Source organism: Vipera ursinii (assembly GCF_947247035.1).
Source record: "Vipera ursinii genome assembly, chromosome: Z".
NCBI lineage: Eukaryota > Metazoa > Chordata > Lepidosauria > Squamata > Viperidae > Vipera > Vipera ursinii.
Window position 1 is genome coordinate 46,072,919 of NC_139517.1, and position 19,967 is coordinate 46,092,885.

The window sequence follows — 19,967 nt, forward strand, 5'->3', positions numbered from 1 at the left end:
ACCTCATACATACATATCTTATATATTAGGGATTTAAAGAACATAGGTACATTAATTTATTTTGCTGTTATATTAATTATTAAGTTATAGATACTATTTCAAGAATAGTTTTTGTAAAATATGTTTATTAATGACTATTAAAATAGATAAGTTACATACTGGTGTAAATAAGTTCATGTTCATATGTTTGCAACTATATTAAAAATAATGCCACCTTAACACATTTCTACAATGTATGAGACTGCATTCAGAATTGTTTTTTATCGCTTGATCCCCAATTAATCTGAAAAGGAAATGAAATACAATAAAATAGTGCATGTGTATGCTAGTATTTGTCTAGGATGTTTAAGTCATCTAGAATTTACATTTCAGAAAGAGGAGAAATATTCTAGTATAGAAGACTTAATTTTCCCTTTTCTCCTCAGGTAAAAGCCATATCCACATTGAAGAATTAGCCAGCCCAAACAAGTGAAGATACAAATCTGTGTGGGTGAGAATATAGCACTATGTTCCAAGCTAAGGGACCATCCAGTACAGCCTCTTCTAATGTATGTACAGAAGTCAGTATCTTTAAATTATATTGCTACTTCATAGGAAATAAATTAGGAAATAATATATGTTGCGCCATCATCATTTGTTTAAACCATGCTTTTCAGATATGATTACTATGGCTGGGATTGCATGTAGCGTTAAGTTGCAATGTAATTGATGTACTTTTGACTTAGCATTATATGTGAACCAAGCAGAGTTATGTTACTTTTATCTGGGTAATCATATTAGTTATGCAAATAACAAACTTCTTTTGGTACCTTAAATAACAACATGTTCATCATGGCAAAAAACTTAATGGATAGAGTATATTGAAGAAAATACTTTTCTTATTGGGAGCAATATAGGTATAAATAAAAAATTACAGGATCCAATCTCTGTCGGTCACCAGGACCAGAGGTTTAGTCTTTTGAACTTTCAGACACATGCTGGAACTCCCAACCCCAAGGAACCTCTCTCTAGCAGAGTGTGTGTTGTTCTGTGTGTGGTATTTATAGTGCCTGTTGTAAGTGGTATGTTGATGGATGATTTTTAAGTCAATAGCTATCATTTGCTTGTGCTGCCTAGCCCTCACTTTCTAAATACTTGATAAGCTGGTGGTAAATCAGCATTCCTGTTGACTGACAAAGGGCCTGTTTCCCAGGCTTCAGTCACTTCCCTGTGTTTTTGTGCCTACTTGTCCAACAATCTCTGTTGCAAAATTGAATGTGGGTCCTTGTTCATTGCAGTGTGAAGCTATCAATGAGTTTGGGTCTCCTTGTCTGACCACTTATTTGTGTTCTTGCAGTCTGGTGAAATTAGCTCCCTCGCCATTTGTCCTACACCAGACATGTCAAACTCGCGACATCACATGATGTTGCACAACTGTTTTGCCATTGCTAGCAATGGGGTGGGCGCGGCTTCCGTGTGATGCGTCCGGCCTACGGGCTGGCAGTTTGACACCCCTGTCCTACACAGTCAGAGGGGCAATCCAAGTAGGGGATCCAGTAGATTACATTGGAAGTATCTCCCACCTCCAAGAGATCTTTACAATGCATAATTTGTCCTTGTATGGTGATCTCTGGGTGGTGTGCGGTGCCAACTTGCAGATCTTGGAAGCTGCGTTCTACAACTTCCAAAATATTTTTGATGTATTTTTGTGCCATGTAGTTGGTCTTGTACCTTATTTCTACCTTTCTCTCCCCACTTGTGTTGCACAGACATCTTGTGACAAATGATTGTGGGTATCCATTCTGTTTGAATTGTTCACGTAAGGTACCTTGTCTCCAGCTGTTTGGCTTGCTGGGTACTAGTGGGTTCTCACTCTGCCATATAGTGTTCTGATGCAACTCTTTTTGTGTGGCCATGCACTGTCATACAAAAAGAGCTGCATCAGAAAACTATACAGATTATATCAGAAGGGACTGTATCTATTTCATTCCATGTATTTTGTTGAGATATTTCCAAACAATTCATTTGAAGATAATGTGATTATACAGATTCACCTGAATATGTTCTTCCACAATGTAACTTGTGGATATAGTAGTCTTTTTCCCCCATTTCTTTTTTTTCATATTCTATTATAAAGCACTAGAATGTCTCTCTGAATCTTTTCTGAATCTTTTTTTTGTATTATTTTTTTTTTGCATTATTAAATACTAATTAACAATATTCAAATTAAAGAGTCCAAGAAAAGTGCTAGCTTGCTAATTTTCACCAGTAATTATAATACAAGTAAACTGCAGTTTGTATTCAAATCTAAAATATGATTTGTCATGCAAGAAGAACATTAATTTTTATTTCCCTTCTCTCTTTTTTTTAGGAAGCCAAGAGCAACATGGGGTCATCTATTGTGCAAAGATCCAAGGTATTTATCACTCTTTTTCTTCTTCCTGGCTTCTGTTATTTCGCAAAGTTACAACTATAAAATAAATAATCTATTTAATGCTGGGTTTTCTAATTATTTGAATCATTTCTATCTTTGATCACAGAAATGGGCAGAGATGGGTGGCTTATTTATCTCTCAACTATAAAATTAATCAATTGCTTTTGCAGTAAACTTAATCCAAAAGGGAGTTTGAAGACTTGCCAGGTTAAAATTGTCTAGTTAATAAGTCAAACAATACCAACTCTTCATTTAAGGATGCATTCCCGTCTTTAATCTGCCTTTAATCAGCTTCCTACCATTTGTGTGGTAGTTTTAACTAACCAGGAAGGATAAAGATCCAGGTTATAAGTAGTGGAGTTGATATTGTAAATACACTCCGTTTCTTCAGGACCAAGAGATGCATCCCAGATTACTGAGATTCATCCCAGTCCTTGATTTACAACAGTTCATTAATGACTGTTCAAAGTTACAACAAATTGACTTATGACTGTTTTTCACACTTATGACTGTTGCAGTATCCCCATGATCAAGTGATCAAGATTCAGATACTTGGCAACTGACTCATAAACTCATAAATACGACGGTCACAGCATCCTGGAATCATGTTGTGCTGTCACGTCTGAGCTATGTAATGCATATCGTGCTGCCACCATGTGGTTGTTTGGGGGAATTGCAACATTATGCTAATGTGGTCAGCCAACCCTTCCCATTTTGTGACGTACTTCCTCCTCTTTCTTAATTCCGTACCTTCACCCCTCCCATTCTGGGACGTACTTCCTGCTCCTCCTCCGTGCTTCACCTCCCACCATAACATGCAGACACAGTAGGTCCCATTACTGTGTTTTGACCTTGGAATACTGTTCATTCATCATCTACCACATCTTGTTTGCTGTAATCTTCTCTGCATGCAAATAAAGGTACTTCTGGATGATAAAAGGTACTTTCATGAGTTCTGCTATCTGGCAAAGGCTGTTATCAGTGATCGTATCTGCTTATACAGGCCAGGCACAGGATCGCACCTCTGCCCGAACACCCGTTTGTAGACCTGCTGGTGCCGGTTTATAAAGCTGCTGCGGGCCGCGACAGCTTTCCAAACCGGCACCAGCAGGTCTCCAAACGGGTACCGCCGCTGCCCGTTCCGAGAGGTGCACGCGTAGCTCTCCAAACCTTTGGAGTGGTGCGCACGCACCTTCTCCCATCCGGAGTGGTGTGCGCGCACCTCCGCCTGTTCCGAGAGGTACGCGCGCACCTCTCCAAACCTTTGGAGTGGTGTGCACGCACCTCCTCCCATTCAGAGTGGTGCGTGCGCACCGGGCGACTGGGAGCCGCAGGTTGCCGACCCGTGTCCTAGTGCAAGATGCAAAGGATAAGGCAGAACTCCATATTGATGAACTGTAGGAGACCAGATCCACAGCACGTTCTTCTAGATCCTCTTGCTCCAGGACTTCAACATTAAGTGACAAGCTGGTAGAGGCCCATGCACGTCTAGAAGCAAAGAAAGTGCAAGTTTCCTTTGCCAGAAGGGAAGCAGAGGCGGAATCCCAAGTAAATATTCTGCGAATTGAAAGGGAAGAAGCAGCTGCCCTAGCAAAGCTGAAGGTCTATGAACAAGCAGTGAAGGAAAGCACTGATTCAGATTGTTCCATCCCAATAGAAGTGGAAGATCCAATGGAACGCACCAGTAAATATGTGCTAAAGTATAATATTTGCAACGACACAGAGCCATCTTCTGTACTTCCTACGAACAGCACTGTTCTGACTCTCAACACAGAGACCCCAAACCTGCAAAGGCCTGCACCTCTTCAACACCACAACACAAGTGCGCCAACACTTCAAACTGCATCACCTCTTGCCAATGACAAGGTAACTTCCAGCAATAAACAACAGTTTAATTGACAGCCAGCACAAGCCTTAGAGACTAAACCACAGCTGAATGCTCTTGGAACGTCATTCTATCCTGGTACACCTCACCCTTATTCACCAGAGAACTTTCACACCCAAGGGGTCCCACAAGTTTCTTTGGCACCAAGGAGTGAGAGATCAGACCTTCCTGACTATGCCAGATACATGACTCACCGAGAGCTCATCAACACTAGCCTCTCAAGGTTTGATGACTGTCCAGAGAACTACAGATCCTGGAGATCAACCTTCAAAGCTGTTATTGCTGATCTCTACCTTACCACCAAGGAGGAACTTGATCTACTCATAAAGTGGCTGGGGCCAGAATCTGCAGATCGTGTTAAAAGACTGAGAAGAGTACATGTTGACTCTCCAGATGCAGGTCTATGTTGACTCTCCAGATGCAGGTCTTGCTGCTGCATGGTCGTCAGAATTAGCTCGGGAGTTCATGGCCTCCATGACGTCCATGGACCTGACCCAGATAATTCAGGGTCCAACTCGTGGTTCTTCTCCTACCTCCTGGGCCGTTCGCAGTTGGTGTTGATGGGAGGGCAGAGATCCGCCCTGAGGCCTCTCGTTTGTGGAGTTCCTCAGGGGTCGGTCCTCTCTCCCCTCCTGTTCAACATCTATATGAAGCCGCTGGGTGAGATCATTCGTGGTTTCGGGGTGGCGTATCATCAGTACGCTGATGATACCCAGCTTTTTCTTTCCACTCCGAACCAACCCAGTGATGCCCTCGTTGTGATGTCCCGTTGCCTGGAGGCGGTTCGGGTTTGGTTGGGGAGAAACAGACTTCGACTCAATCCTGCCAAGACTGAGTGGCTGTGCATACCGGCATCTCAGGTGAACCATTTTTGTCCATTGTTAACGATGGGGGGGTGAGGTGTTACCCCCCGCTGATAGAGCTCGTAACTTGGGCATCCTCCTGGATTCATGGCTCAGTTTGGAAGATCATATAGGAGCCGTGACCAGGGGGGGCTTTTGCCCAGGTTCGCCTGGTGTGCCAGTTGTGACCCTATCTGGACCGAGATGCCCTATGCACAGTCACTCATGTGCTTGTGACCTCCTGGTTAGACTACTGCAACGCTCTCTACATGGGGCTGCCCTTGAGGACCACTCGGAGGCTTCAGCTGGTGCAGAATGCAGCCGCACAAGTAGTAATAGGAGTTTCCTGATACTCTCATGTAACACCTCTTCTCCGCGAGCTGCATTAGCTTCCAGTTCCCCTCCGGGTGAGATTCAAGGTGCTGGTGATGACCTATAAAGCCCTAAATGGCATGGGTCCATATTATCTCAGGGAGCATCTGCTGCCAGCATCAGCCTCCCATCATCCTGTGCGCTCCCACAGGGAGGGCCTCCTTAGGGTTCCTCCGGTTAGGGAATGCCGGCGGGTGATTCCAAGGGGGAGGGCATTCTCTGTGGGCGCGCCTGCCCTATGGAATGAACTGCCGGTGGAACTTCGGATTGCCCCGGACCTTCGCTCGTTTCTCCAGGACCTGAAAACTTGGTTATTTGATCTTTCTGGCCTGGACTGAGGGGTTTTAATTTAACTTTAAATTTTAAATTTTAATTTCTTTTAATCGTGGGCTAGTCTTAACTTAATTCTATTTTAATTGTATTTATTTGTATTGTTTAATTCGCCGTGTAAACCACCCTGAGTCCTTCGGGAATAGGGCGGTATATAAAATCAATTAATAAATAAAAAATAAATAAATAATGGGTTCATGAGCTCTCATATCAAAGCAAAGAAGGCCATACCATTGCCATCATACCAGACAACAGGGAAGAGATTCCCACTCCAGAAGCTGCATATCACCATCCCCACTTAAGGCACCTGGCTACTGAGATTCCTCCAATGGACATGGATGCTGACATCTTAGTCTTGCTGGGAAGAGACATTCTCAGAGTTCATAAAGTACGCCAGCATTGTAATGGACCTGATGATGCCCCATATGCACAAAGACTTGACCTAGGCTGGGTAATAGTGGGAGATATATGCGTAAATAGAATGCGCACACCATCAGAGATCAACTCCTTCAAAACTCATGTGTTGAGGAATAGGAGAGTATCTCACTTCAGACAATACCCTCACCACCATGAAGAAAAGGAGAAGCCTCTTAACATCATCCAGGTATCTGATGTTATTCCCATCTGTGATGATAACTTAGGCAGCACAGTGTCTCATACTACACGTGATGACAACAAAATAGCCATGTCAGTTGAAGACAGAGAATTCGTCAACATAATGGACACTGAATTCTCGAAAGATAAGTCTAACAGCTGGATTGCACCATTACCTTTTCATGCCTCAGGAGAAAGCACAGCTGAGGTCTTCAATCTTCAAGATCCTGACATCAATCCAGAAATTTGTCCTGAAGTCAAGACCCTTCTCACCAGATCTGAACAGAGAGCCATCATAGACTGTTAATGCTCTGAACAGTTCTACAACTGGACAAGGCTTGTATGCATCATTGCAAGGTTAGTCCACATTGCACAATGCTATCACACCAAGTCTAGTGACACTGAATGTCAAGGCTGGCACTTATGCCAAAAACCTCTCTCTGCAAAAGACAACTGCTTCTGGAATCGATGGAAGATAGAGTATCTTTCTCTTTTGCAAGGACACAGAAAATGGCAACATCAGAACCCCAATCTCCAAGTTACAGACCTTGTTCTGCTCAAGGACCAACAAGCTCAAAGAATTGAAAGGCACCATAAAGACTTTCATCAGACCCATCACAGAACTTGTCTTGCTTTTGCCCTTGGAGACTGTATTCGTCACCTTTCCTTGTTGAACCCTGACTTCAAGAAGAAAGTGATTTAAACTTTGACTTTGAGGCTTGAAATTGCAGTTGTTATTGTTGCAATATATGCATGTTTCCCTTTTATGTCTTTCAGGTCTTGAAGATAGCAAGCAAAGCACAAACATTTATTTGTATTTGCATAACTACCGTTATAGGATTTATAGTGGTATTTCATAATACCAGACGGGAAGTGTGCTGTCACGTCAGAGCTGTGTAATGCATATCATGCTGCCACCATGTGGTTGTTTGGGGGAATTGCAACATTATGCTAGTGTGGTCAGCCAATCCCTCCCATTTTGTGACGTACTTCCTCCTCTTTCTTAACTCTATACTTTCACCCCTCCCATTCTGGGACGTACTTCCTGCTCCTTCTTCCTCCGTGCTTCACCTCCCACCATAACATGCGGACACAGTAGGTCCCATTACTGTCTTTTGACCTTGGAGTACCGTCCATTCATCATCTACCACATCTTGTTTGCTGTAATCTTCTCTGCATGCAAATAAAGGTACTTCTGGATGATAAAAGGTACTTTCATGAGTTCTGCTATCCAGCAGAGGCTGTTAACAGTGATAGTATCTGCTTATACAGGCCAGGCACAGGGGTCTTAGCAAGGGGATAAATCATTAAACAACAGTCAGAGTCAGAATACATGTGATCACCTTCTGTAACCCTCTGGGAAGCAAAGTCAATGGGGAAGCCAGATTCACTTAACAACTGTGTCACTAACTTAACTGCAGTAATTCACTTAGCAATTGTGGCAAAAAAGATTGTAAAATGGGCCAAAACTCACTTAACAAATATTTCACTTAATAAAAGTTTTAGGCTCAATTGTGGTCATAAGTCAAGGACTCCCTGTACTCTGCAAGTTGTAGACTTGGTTACTTCTATAGGATCTGCTTAAATAGCATCTAACTGTGAGAATCTAAACAATTTTCTCTTCTAGAAATTTTTTCAGAGTGAATTAGTAAGTGCTTTTCTGACCTATCCTTCCCTAAAATGTTTCTCTAAATAGGGTCACAGGTCAGCATTCTAGGACAGAATAGATGGCATAGATCAGGGGTGTCAAACTGCCGGCCTGTGGGCCAGATGCGTCACGAAAAAACCACACCCACCCCATTGCCGGCAATGGGGAAAAAGTTCTGATACGTTGTGCGACATCACGTGACGTCGCGAGTTTGACATGTCTGGCATAGATCCAAACACATGCTTTTATTGCTGTTAAGGTAGACTTACTGCAGGGATCTCCTCTGTTACTTAAGCTCCCAGAGATATTCAGTACATCAAGAAAATATTCTGGATCTGTAAACAGAAGAAGTTGCTCAGATGCACCCTGTCAGAAGCTACTGCCCTCTGCAATATTCTGTGACCACAGCTAAGGCCTCAGATAATCTGCCTACCCTGGCTTCAAGAAATCCTACTTGGAGGCCAAGTAAGTTCTATTAGAACATAATTTCTCCATCTTAGCAATTTTAAGATGTGTGGACTTCCAACTGCCACAATTCCCCAATCAGCATTCTGGAAGGAGACTTCATGCTGGCTGGGGAATACTGAAATACTGTATGAAATCCACACATCTTAAAGTGTCAAGGTTGGGAAATACTGCATTTGACCCTTGGACATTCAATGTATTAATGAAGTTGTTCTTGCTAGATTTTCTTTAATAATAAACAAAAATATTTCAATAAGCACAGATATTATTGAAATAATCACAGTTTTGTTTGAGTCAAAATACAAGTGAGAAGGTTGCTGCTAACTGCAGTTTTTGATTCTAATTGCTCTTCTTTAAGGACAGAAGCACCTGGTAAGACACACTGCAGTGGTCGCGCTGTGAAATGATAAGTGTGTGAATCACTGTTATCAGGCCATCCTGATCCTAAAAGGCTGAGAATTGATGTACCTAACAAAACTGACCAGAATTGTCAAAGGCAATGCCTATCATCTCTTCAGAGCACATTCTTGTATCCCTGTGCAACATATTTATAGAACATATGAAAATAGCAATAAAATAATTCAACTTCAGACAGAAACTACATTTTATGCAGAGTTTGTAATCATTCTGATTACTTTTAAACCTCAGTATTGAAAGGCAAATCAATAGCTCTCTTTTTAGGTATATTTCAAAAATATCTTCCCTAAATGCCAGTTGAATTCAGAACATAAAGTTCCATGTGTGTTTTAAAAGTGTCCTGCACTTTTAGATTTGGAACACTCCATAAACTACTGCTTATTTCAGCTATTAAAGTTCTTAATATTAAACCAGGGTGCTTCTTAAGACTGCTTTTATTTACTATTAGCTAATTATAGCTGAAGTTAGGAAGCTTGGCATATGAGTCAAGTATGCTATATCCAAACAGCTTTGAAATTGTATCTTCACAATTAAATCACTGGTAATTGTACATTGTTCACTTCCTTGCTGCCTTCTCTTCTGGAACTTTCACCCACATCACCTTTTACTCTGTCATACAGTCATTCAGCCTGAAGGCTCAGGTGAAAGAGACATGCAGTGCCTGCCAGAAAACAGTCTATCCTATGGAGCGCCTGGTGGCTGATAAATTTGTCTTCCATAACTCCTGCTTTTGCTGTAAGCATTGCCATACCAAGCTAAGGTAAGGGAAAAGTGAGTTTTCCTCTTTTGCTTTGAGGAGGAAGCAGTGTAAAGGGAATATGTGGGTAGTGGTCAGTTTCCTGGTTGTTGACTCTCTATCATTCCCAATAGCCACCATTAATTATAATTCCATCCATCCCATTTAGCAGCCTAATAAAAAACTGAAAATAGATTCTGTTTTGATATGACATCTCATTTTTTTCAGCCTCGGTACTATGTACTGAATGCTACCCAGACTGTGCAAAATGTGTTCGCTTGAATCAGAAGCAATGGTTTTTTTTTCCTTGAAGGGTGATCAGAAAAATTCCTTAAAGTCCCAATGTTTCAGCTTTAGACACTTTTTAATATTTAAACCACAGGGAGAAAGGCATTAATCTTTTCTCAATCGGCTGAGGTTGTTAAAATAAATTAAAGAAATAGGAGACTTCACTATAAAAAAAAGAGCTTACTATCCACTTGCAGATGATCTCAGCTGATCTTGAAAAAGAGTTGGGTATGCTTTGTACCTGAACGGATGAAGTTGAAAATTTTCTCAGAAAAAAGTAATGGCAAAGTAGTTCTGTACTGTTGCCAAGTAAACCATTTGGATGTTGAGCTTGCATCAAACAAATCTTTACCAAGCTTAGTAGGAATTGTGAAAAAACAGGACTACAGTACATTAGGCTTCTTTCTGCATTCTGAAATGGAGAAACATAAGCACTTATGGCATTTAAACATTTAAATGGCTTCACAACTGTTTTGCCTGGGTACAGTACAATAATTATGCTTCCTATGTGAGGTAGGTCTCATCCTCCTATGCTGTGTTGCAAATTCTCATAGCTCCATTTTCATAGTACAACTACCATTATACAAGTTTTCTTCCATTTTTCAGCCCTTTTCTAGTAAGCCCTAACATGTTCTTATTTTTATTCAGCTTGGGTAGTTATGCAGCTCTCCATGGGGAATTCTACTGCAAGCCACATTACCAGCAGCTGTTCAAGAGCAAAGGCAACTATGATGAAGGTTTTGGGCGCAAGCAGCACAAGCAACTCTGGCTGCAGAAAGAAGTGGAGAATGGTTCAGATACAGCATGACCCATAGCCTATAGTTCCCCACTTTGAGACCTTTGATATGGGGATGAACTGAGCTGATGGAGAGCAGCGGTAATTGCAAGATGGCTAGGAGCAGAAAAGACTAAGCAGGAACGAACTATAGTTTTAATGGGCTGTGGAAAGAATTAAGCATCTGAAAAACTACACAGACATTTGCTTTACTCATGCAAAAGCAGGAATACTAATGCTATAAAGAGGACCAGGTCATACTAGTAATGGAATTGCAATCAGGATTGTAACTAAACAGGTTGACTAAACAAGCTGTAAATGTGATATTTCACATCTGTACATCTCCTTGGTCAAAAGTGTGTGATCACACTATTCCATATAGCATGTTAAAATATAAATAGTCTCCCTTTTAGCAAGTCAATCAGCATCCTAACAGGTTGACCTGGATGTTGCTTTCCTTACTCTTGTAATTCAAGTTGAAGAAACTTTTCCAACAGGCTTTAGCCAATCCTTAGATATTGTTTTTACATCCAATTTTGAAGGAGACAGAGCATTATCTATTCCCAATATCTGGCTATCTGCTTAAACAAATTGTGCAAATAGGCAGCAACACACACCATACACATGTCTAGGGTAAAGTAAAGATGCATGTATTCAAGCTTTAGAAATCCTAAACAATGAAATAGAAAATACAACTTTTGGAATTTCAAGCAGGCATGTAAGAGTTGGACATTGAAGAGTGTGGGGGTAGAATTGGTGTAACAGTTACAGAAGCATGTATATTAGTCCAAAGTCACGATGAACATGGGTCTAAAAGGGGACTGCAGCCCTTGCATCCTAGTTCTCATCAGCTCTGTTCTATCCATTCAGCCTTAAACTCTGGGGAAGAATTCAGTGTCTTTTATATCTGCCTTTTCAGTGGTATGTGATAAGCTGAAGCACACTTGTGGTGTTTGTGTCCAGAGCTGCACTGTCTTATTTTTGTAATATAGGTTTTCTGAGCTTTTCCTCTTTGATGTTGTTTATGAAAGTTTTGAGAGATGAAATGTGCAACTTCTACTTCAGTTTCCAAAAGATTTCTTGCTGAACAAGAAACTTGTTCTGCATGGGAGAACAATCCAGTCATCATTGTATGCATTTAAAAAAAAAACCAGCGGTTTAATATCACTGACTAGAAGAAAAGCTGTGGTTCACACACAATTCATATAGAACATGCCAAATGGCATGTTTAGCAGCTTTAGAACATGTTTTCCTTAATAAAAGATACAGTGTTTGGTGCCTACATTCCAGAATATACAGAAAAATGTGTTTAGCAGGCTGTGAGAGATGATAAGCATCTATTAAAGTGCTGAGTATACCTTTCTCAGATTTAAACAAATCCCACAATTCAAAGCCACATAGGAATACTTCACTTCCCTGGTTGTGGATTTCAAAGAGAACATCTGATGAAATAAACTTAGTAAAGTTAAAAAAGTGTTGAGACAATTTTCACTATCCCAAAAAGGGAAAGGATGGCTATGTTGAGAATCCATAGTGTATTTTTCCAAAATGGAACTACTGAAGTTTCCACTTGGATATTTAAGCAGCCTCCAATAATACAATAGCTAGTACCACACATAAGTAGCTGAAAATTATATTTTATTGTAAATAAAAGTTACACATTGGCCTGGCTTTGCACTGCAAGCCTCAGTCATTATAGAATTTCATAAAAATTAGAAACAGAGAAGTACTTCAAGGTCTTCTGTATACTCCAGGTCCAAATGATAAATCACAGAATATTCTACAAAGTTCTCTTTTTGAGTTTCATTAAATTAAAATATCTGTTCTAGCATTGGCAGTGTAAAATATACGGAAGGCTGCAAACTTAATTACCCAATCTCAGTAATTTCTTGGGTAAATTTAGTAAAAAAGTCAAGACATACTATCACATTCAAAAGTATAAATTCAAAGATCTGATGTGAAGAGTATCTCAGATTAGCTGTGGAATCTTACAGAAATATATCTCAAATTTCCAAATCATATATTAAGTTAGTCCACATATATGAGGTAATTCAGGGAAGATAATGAGATACATGTTGTCTGATGGCAATAGCTCCTGTAGAAAAGGTATTTTAAATGTATGCTGTTTAGCAGAAAAGTGGCAGGTGAAGCTGGAGTATACAGAATCGTCGTACCAAGCCTAAACACGTATTTGTTTCCTTGCTTATAATTACAGTTCTGTGAGACAATTTGCAAAATATCCTTTTTCTCTCACTCTCTTATTTGCACTGATGAGAATCAGAAACCTACCAAAAGCAAATCTGCATGATGAATTCCTCAGGAGGCCATTAACAAGAGAAATTCCTAACGGGTTTTTATAAGGCAAAAATATTGAAAGTCTGGAAATTGTTGGCATAAAAATTACAAAAGAAAGGGGGCATTTTTAAGGCTATAATTCTTTATGCATTTATCTAGAAGTAAGCACTCCTGAATTATTTGATGTTGTAGAACTCCAGTGAATATTATCTAGATGTAATTTCAGGGACAAATTTATTGCACTGAGTAGCAGTATATCAATGTTAGTAATTCAGATATTGCAAAGACTGTTTCCCACATCATGGCCTTATATATATATAACAATATCTACAACAAGTAAATAAAGCATACAATAAGCCATTTCTTGTTTGTTTAAAAAAAAGTTTAAATGCCCCAGAAATGCAGACAATTTAAAATGAGATTACACTGGAACTGGCAGATCACTGTTTTGTGAAGAAATGGCAATAAGCTCAATCAAGATTGTGTGTGTTATATCAACAGGAACACATGAGACTGATAGTGTCTACATCTAATTTGTGGCTTTCTATCATTCTAAATTGCCATTTCTATATTGCTATTCTATTTCGCTTACTTTTTTCTCAGCAAAAGATTAGCAAGGAAACAAAAAGGTATTTTGACCTGACACATCTTGTAATAAACAATAATCAAAATCTTTGCAAAACCAGCTGCTTCTTTCCCCTTTTTTAAAAATTCACAACAATGTCAATTTCTCCCTCCCCATTCCATAACAATTGCTGTACACACATAAAAACATAAACAAGTATGGCATAAATAAAAAGTATGAGACATCATAATTTCTTTACATGAAGTAAAATGCTTAATAAGAAAGTGATATAAATATATTTATAAAAGTGCACTGCTGATCATATGAATAATGCTTTGGCTTATTTCTTACGCTTATCCACCCAGTGAGGAGCCAAGGCAACATATCATATTCTCAAAAATAGATGAGGGATCAACTCTGCTGCTGGTTATTTGCTAAGATCAAAGGAAAAACTGCAACTCAACATTGTTCTCTCGAAAAAGAATATACGTTGTTAAGGCAACAAACCAAGACCTACAGACATGTTGGCAAATGAAGTGAAAAAGGAAATCATTGTAGCATTTTTAGATCTGTACAGAAATTTTGGGCTTTTATTTGTTATAAAGCCATAGATATTCTTTAAAAAAATATGACAAAACACTTGAGCACATCAAGATAGTTGGTCTGCACTTTGCCACCACTACAAAGCTGGAGACAGCAGAAAAGAAACTGCTTTTACCTGCCTATTAATTACATTTTGCTTTAAGAGATGAACTGCTAATTAACTGAAAGCATTGTGCTCCCACCCTGCTTTTACTAACATGTGAGGCTAGTAGATTGCAATATTGTTACCACATGCAGCTTTGTGTAAAGTGACAGATAAGAGTGAATCTCAGTTTTGCAGAGAAGCAAACACTTGACAAGTTGGCTAGAGCAAAGGTAGATTAATATGTCTTTGCGAGGTTAACAGCAAACACCTGAAGTGTCACAAGCGGCAGAATGCTGTTTGCAAAGCAACAGGTTAGTCACATCGTTCATCTGTCCTAACGCTACTGCAGTGTACATGATTTGCTACATAATGAATAACAGAGATACTCATAGATCTCGTAGAGGTCCTGTCTGAGTGTATCTGGTTCTAATCCAACATTTTATATAATAAAGGTATGCTGTTGGCAACCAAACATTTGAGAGGTAAAGAAGTTAGTTCTTTAATTGTACTCAAATCTGACAGAAGTGTCTCTTAAAGAAAGGTTTCTCAGAAAACAATCCAGAATTTAACAAACTGTAGGAAAACTTGGTCTCAAGCTTTAGAAGCTATTCTTCTAAAGATCAGAAAAACATATGGAAAACCCCAGAATGAATAAATACAGATGAGCAATTTCACTTCTCCTTGCCCCAATTTTTCCATTGCAAGCCCCAGGAAAAGGAAGCTTTGTTCAGTATGAACAATCCTGCATAGGCTCAGCAGTAATACTTTGCCTGTCCTTGAAGACTGATCTTGGCAGCAATGAAATAACCTTTGGTCAAAAGTTTGGAGGGGAAAAAACGGTTTTTCTGTGAAAGGGAATAGGGATAGACGAAGCTGTCTAATGGAAATACATGAAACAATGTCTCACAGTAACTGAGATATTTTCATATCTATTATAATTGTAGTACAATAGCTTAACTGTATATACCTCTACCTGTTAAGGGAAAGTTTTAGCCTATCAACATCCATCTAAATGCAGCACATTGATAAGCTTTCTCACAATAGTCCTCACCACAATCTATTGCATAATATACTGTGCAACACAATCCATAAAATGGCACATTCTACAATATGGATAAATTCTGCAAATAATGTAAAATTTCATATACATTCCTCATTTTATCTATTGATTTTTAATATCCATAGAAGGGGCACTGTGCCTTGCTCAGCTTCCTCTAATTTCTAAAAATTCTTAACATCTCCCATGTGAATTTCTAGTTTCTCTGATGCCATAAAGACTAAAAAAATAGAAGTTAAAAGTGTCAAGCCCCACAATACTGATTTTTTTTGCTAGACAAAAATTGTGTTAGCCTGTCATTACAGCATAGACACAGAACACACAGTTCTGCATTGCACCTTTAAGCAACCCTGCCTAAATGGAACTTGATTTCCTTATTTCATTTAGGGAACTTTATTGTCTAGATTCCATCCTATTTTTGATCCATGGGAATCCCCTCCCCCATTCTCATTATATGAGAGGGCTAATGAGGAGAAACAACACCCTGCAACCTGAAAAGCTGTAAGACAGAGTGATAGTAGGAGCCCAGTACACATTTTTATAGATTTTAGCAATTCTTAGTCCATTCTCCGCTTTTTCATTTTCACAAATTTCAGAGAGATCTACAATGAAGCATTTTAGACTGTTCCTAGCCACACGCGAAATACCATGTCAGCACATGGGTAATTACAGAGAAAGCATCAATCCCAAATGAAGATACCAAAATGAAAGTGGCTGACTTCTGCATTGCCCTTACACGCTACCTTACTAGGCAAACGGAATGTCTTATCTGCTAACATTTTGGAATGGATTCTCTGATACAGGCCACAACAGTATCATCTAAAAACGGAATGCTATTTCAGAGATGGTAATTCAGTAAGGGAGCTGGGCAAAATGATGCTGGAGCAACTCTTCAGCTGAAGGTCTCTTTCTGGCTTCCACAAAGATCTGCCTTAAGAAGTTCCGGCAAGGTTCTGATATATGAGAAGGAAGCTGGGGGTTAGTAGGCTGTGTAGCAATCTTGAAAATGGCTGCCATAGCTTCATATTCTGCCCAGGGTGGTTTCTCTGTTAACATTTCCACAACAGTACAGGCAAGGCTCCTGGGAGGAGAAAATATAAGAAGAGTTCAAAGTTAATTAGTGAAAAGTCTCTTTGAAACTCACTATCACCATTATGAAAAGATACTGAAAACTGAGAGAGGACTAACAGCATCTCTTAACCAACTATCTTATTTGTTTTTTATAACAGCATTTGACCCATTAAAGACTCCAACAAATAGTTAGGACTGCAGAAAAAAAAAGTGCAACCAGTCTGCTTTCCACAGAAGACCTGTACACTGTGTGGGTCAGAAGTATGCTGATAAAATATCTACAAACCCCTCACATCCTGGACATAAAACTGTTTCAACTCCTCCCCTTGTGACTACGCTTATAGGGCCTGCATGCCAATACAACTAGACACAGAGACAGTTTTTTTCCCCCTTGTGCTATCACTCTTGCTGAACATCTCATTCTCACAGTGCTGTTTAATGTCTAAGTATATTTACCCATGTTGTACGACAGTAGTAGTGTTATCCTTCTCAATTTTTTTACTATCCCCTCTTATTGGTATCATTATTATGATTATTATTATTCTGTTGCTTTGCATGTACACTGAGAGCTTTTACACCAGAGACAAATTCCTTTAGTGTCTAATCACGTTTGATAAATAAAGCTATTCTGTTCTGTTCTGCTCTGCTCTGCTCTGCTCTGCTCTACATTCTATTCTGGTCTAATCTATTCTATTCTATTCTGTTCTGTTCTATTCTACATTCTGTTCTATTCTGCTCAATTCTATTCTATTCTACTCGACTTGACATTCTTTAGGAGACTGGAGGCTAAAAAGTATAAAGAACAGTTGTTGGAATTGGATATGTCTAGTTTAATGAAAAGAAGGACATGGGGTGACATGATAGCAATGTTTCAATATCTCAGAGGTTGCCACAAAGAACAGGTGTCCAAAGCACCTGAGGGCAGGATAATAAGCAATAGAAACTAATCAAGAAGAGAAGCAACCTAGAACTAAGAAGAAATTTCCTGACAGAACAATTAATCAGTGGAACAACCTGCCTTCAGAGGTTGTGAATGCTCCAACACTGGAAGTTTATAAGAAGAGATTGGACAACTATTTACCTGAAATGGTATAGTGTTTCCTGGTTGAGCAGGGAAACTAGAAGACCTCTAAGGTCCATTTCAACTTTATTATTCTGTTCTATACCGTTCTGTTCCATTCTAGTCAACTCTACATTCTTTTTTTAATAATACATTTTATCAAAGTATAAATACAAAGAGAAATTTAAAAATGGGGAGGAAAAAAAGAAAAAAATATGGTATAAAGAGGGAAAAGGAAAGAAAAAGGCACCAACTTCCAACTCTCTTTAGCAGAGTAGAAGATAACATTACAACCTCAACCTTTTACTTTTACACAATATATACCAGCCATTTCTACAGAAACAAACTATCTAATCAGGAAAAACAAAATCAAACTTTCATTTTTTTTCCATTGCAAGCACAAAAGAGCCTTGGTGGAGCAGTGGGCTAATGCCTCCTTAAGTAACACCAGCTGCCTGCAATTAGTGCAGGTTCGAGTCCCACCAGGCTCAAGGTTGACTCAGCCTTCCATCCTTCCGAGGTAGGTAAAATGAGAACCCAGATTGTTGGGGGCAATAAGCTGACTTTGTAAAAATGCCGCTTGGGGGGGCGAAAGCCCTAATAAGCAGGTATATACATAGAATGAAGGCTATTGCTAAGCACATTGTGCTTTAGATTGTAAGCTGCCCTGAGTCTTCGGAGAAGGGCGGGATATAAATGGGATTAAAAAAAATAAAAATCCGGAAGCAATTTCCAAAGAAACAAAATTAAATATATTCTCTTCTGTGGATAAGAATCAATTTCTCCTTGCTGTGGGAAATAGTATATGCTTCTATTTAGTCATTAATCTTTGTAAACTGTCATATTTTATACTAAAAGAATCCCCTATATTATTTCAAATTTTGAACCCTAAAGGGAGAAAACACTTTTGCTAGTTTTCAACCCTACATTCTGTTCTATTCTACTCTGCTGTAGTCAGATTTGAGAGATAATGAAGATCCTGACAAATCAGTACTTGAAGTCATATATAAAGAAAATGTGAAAACAATCACGTTAGCGTAATGATATATAGTAATCACCTTAGGAGATGGGGAAAGAGATACTGTCTAAAGAATAATCATGGTATAGTCCAGAGTTGTTGTGACTCAGGGTCAGCCTGTGGGTTCGGCACCCGGCTCAGATGTATCGGATGACTCAGATGAGGGGGAGGAGGTGTGTGTGGGTGACGAACCGGCTGATGATGGTTTGGAGGCTTTGCAGAGCCCTCAGCCGGGGACCTCTTCTCAGCTGCGTGAGCCCGAGAGTGCGGAGGAAGATGACCCACAGCTGGCCCTGTTCAAGGACGCCCGACGCAGGAGGCAGTCGAGTAGGAACAAACAAAGAAAAGCTGTGGGACTCCTCGGGAGGAGGCACAGGGAGACCACGCCCTGAGCTCTCTATAAAAGGAGTGTTTGGGGAGGGGCTGGTTGCTGAAAGCAACTTTTCCGCTTGAGAAGACAAGCTCTGGTGTTTTTGTTAACTGCGCAATAAATCTTGGCATATGCCTTTTAGCCTTGGACGCTCTCCAGTCTCTTCTTTCTGAATAGGGGTTTGCCTTACTCAAGGCCAGAAGAGGGCTGGTTCAGAACAGTTTGCTTTCAGCCACCCACCCCTTATTACTACGATGGAGCAGCTTCTTGCCGAGAATGCCCAGCTCACCCAGCAACTCACTTTGCTGGCAGCTCAGGTGGCTCAACTGCAAGCTCAGGTACATGCTGCACCCCCACCCAGGAGGAAATGTCAGATAGCTATGCCGGATAAATTTGCTGGTAATCCAGAACTGTTTCCTGCCTTCCTGGGACAATGCCAGCTTTTTATCAGCGTGAGAGTAGCTGATTTCCCCACTGACCGAGATAAGGTGGGATTCGTGTTGAGCCTTCTGTCGGGAGATGCAGCTCGTTGGGGCACGCCTCTGTTGGCACAGCCTAGCCCTTTGTTGGATAACTTTGGGGGGTTTTGTGACCATATGCGCCTCATGTACGAGGACCCGATTAAGGCGCAGACTGCCACCCGACGCCTGAAAGCTTTGAGGCAGGGTCAGCGCCCTCTACAGGCCTATATCAGCGATTTCCGGCTGCTTAGCCAGGATTCCGCCTGGAATGAGGCTGCGCTCGTGGATGCCTTTCAGGATGGCTTGTCAGAGGAGATGTTGGATGAGCTGGCCCGCGTGGACATTCCCTCAGATCTGAATGGGCTGATCCATCTTTGTCTGCGGATCGATGCCCGGCTGCAGCAGCGAAAGAGTCGCCGTGCCACCCCACAGACCCCTGCCGCTCCTGTTGTGCGTGAGCCCCCAGTCCAGAGGGAGGAGCCAATGGAGCTGGGTGCCGCCAGGTCCCGTCTATCGGTGACGGAAATGGACAGACGACGATCGGAGGGGTTGTGTTTTTACTGTGGGGACCCTGGACATTTGGCTGCTTCTTGTCCAAAGAAGCGTCAGCGGGCATC

General features: G+C 40.4%; 2 protein-coding genes across 4 annotated transcripts in view; one reads left to right on the forward strand and one right to left on the reverse strand.

Annotated features, from left to right (window-relative positions):
• LIMD2 (LIM domain containing 2) overlaps positions 1-13,444 on the forward strand; it is a 25,682-nt gene extending 12,238 nt beyond the window's left edge. For 2 of the 3 annotated variants that reach the window (XM_083376672.1, XM_083376673.1), the window contains exons 2-5: positions 426-560; positions 2,351-2,395; positions 9,587-9,726; positions 10,639-13,444. In XM_083376672.1, the coding sequence (XP_083232798.1) occupies positions 507-560; positions 2,351-2,395; positions 9,587-9,726; positions 10,639-10,798 (399 nt within the window). In that variant the 5' untranslated portion in view covers positions 426-506 and the 3' untranslated portion in view covers positions 10,799-13,444. The remainder of the gene's footprint in view (positions 1-425; positions 561-2,350; positions 2,396-9,586; positions 9,727-10,638) is intronic. The other variant, XM_083376674.1, reaches the window with a different exon arrangement.
• MAP3K3 (mitogen-activated protein kinase kinase kinase 3) overlaps positions 13,437-19,967 on the reverse strand; it is a 58,397-nt gene continuing 51,866 nt past the window's right edge. Inside the window, exon 17 of the mRNA XM_083376669.1 lies at positions 13,437-16,451. Within this exon, the coding sequence (XP_083232795.1) occupies positions 16,223-16,451 (229 nt within the window). The 3' untranslated portion in view covers positions 13,437-16,222. The remainder of the gene's footprint in view (positions 16,452-19,967) is intronic.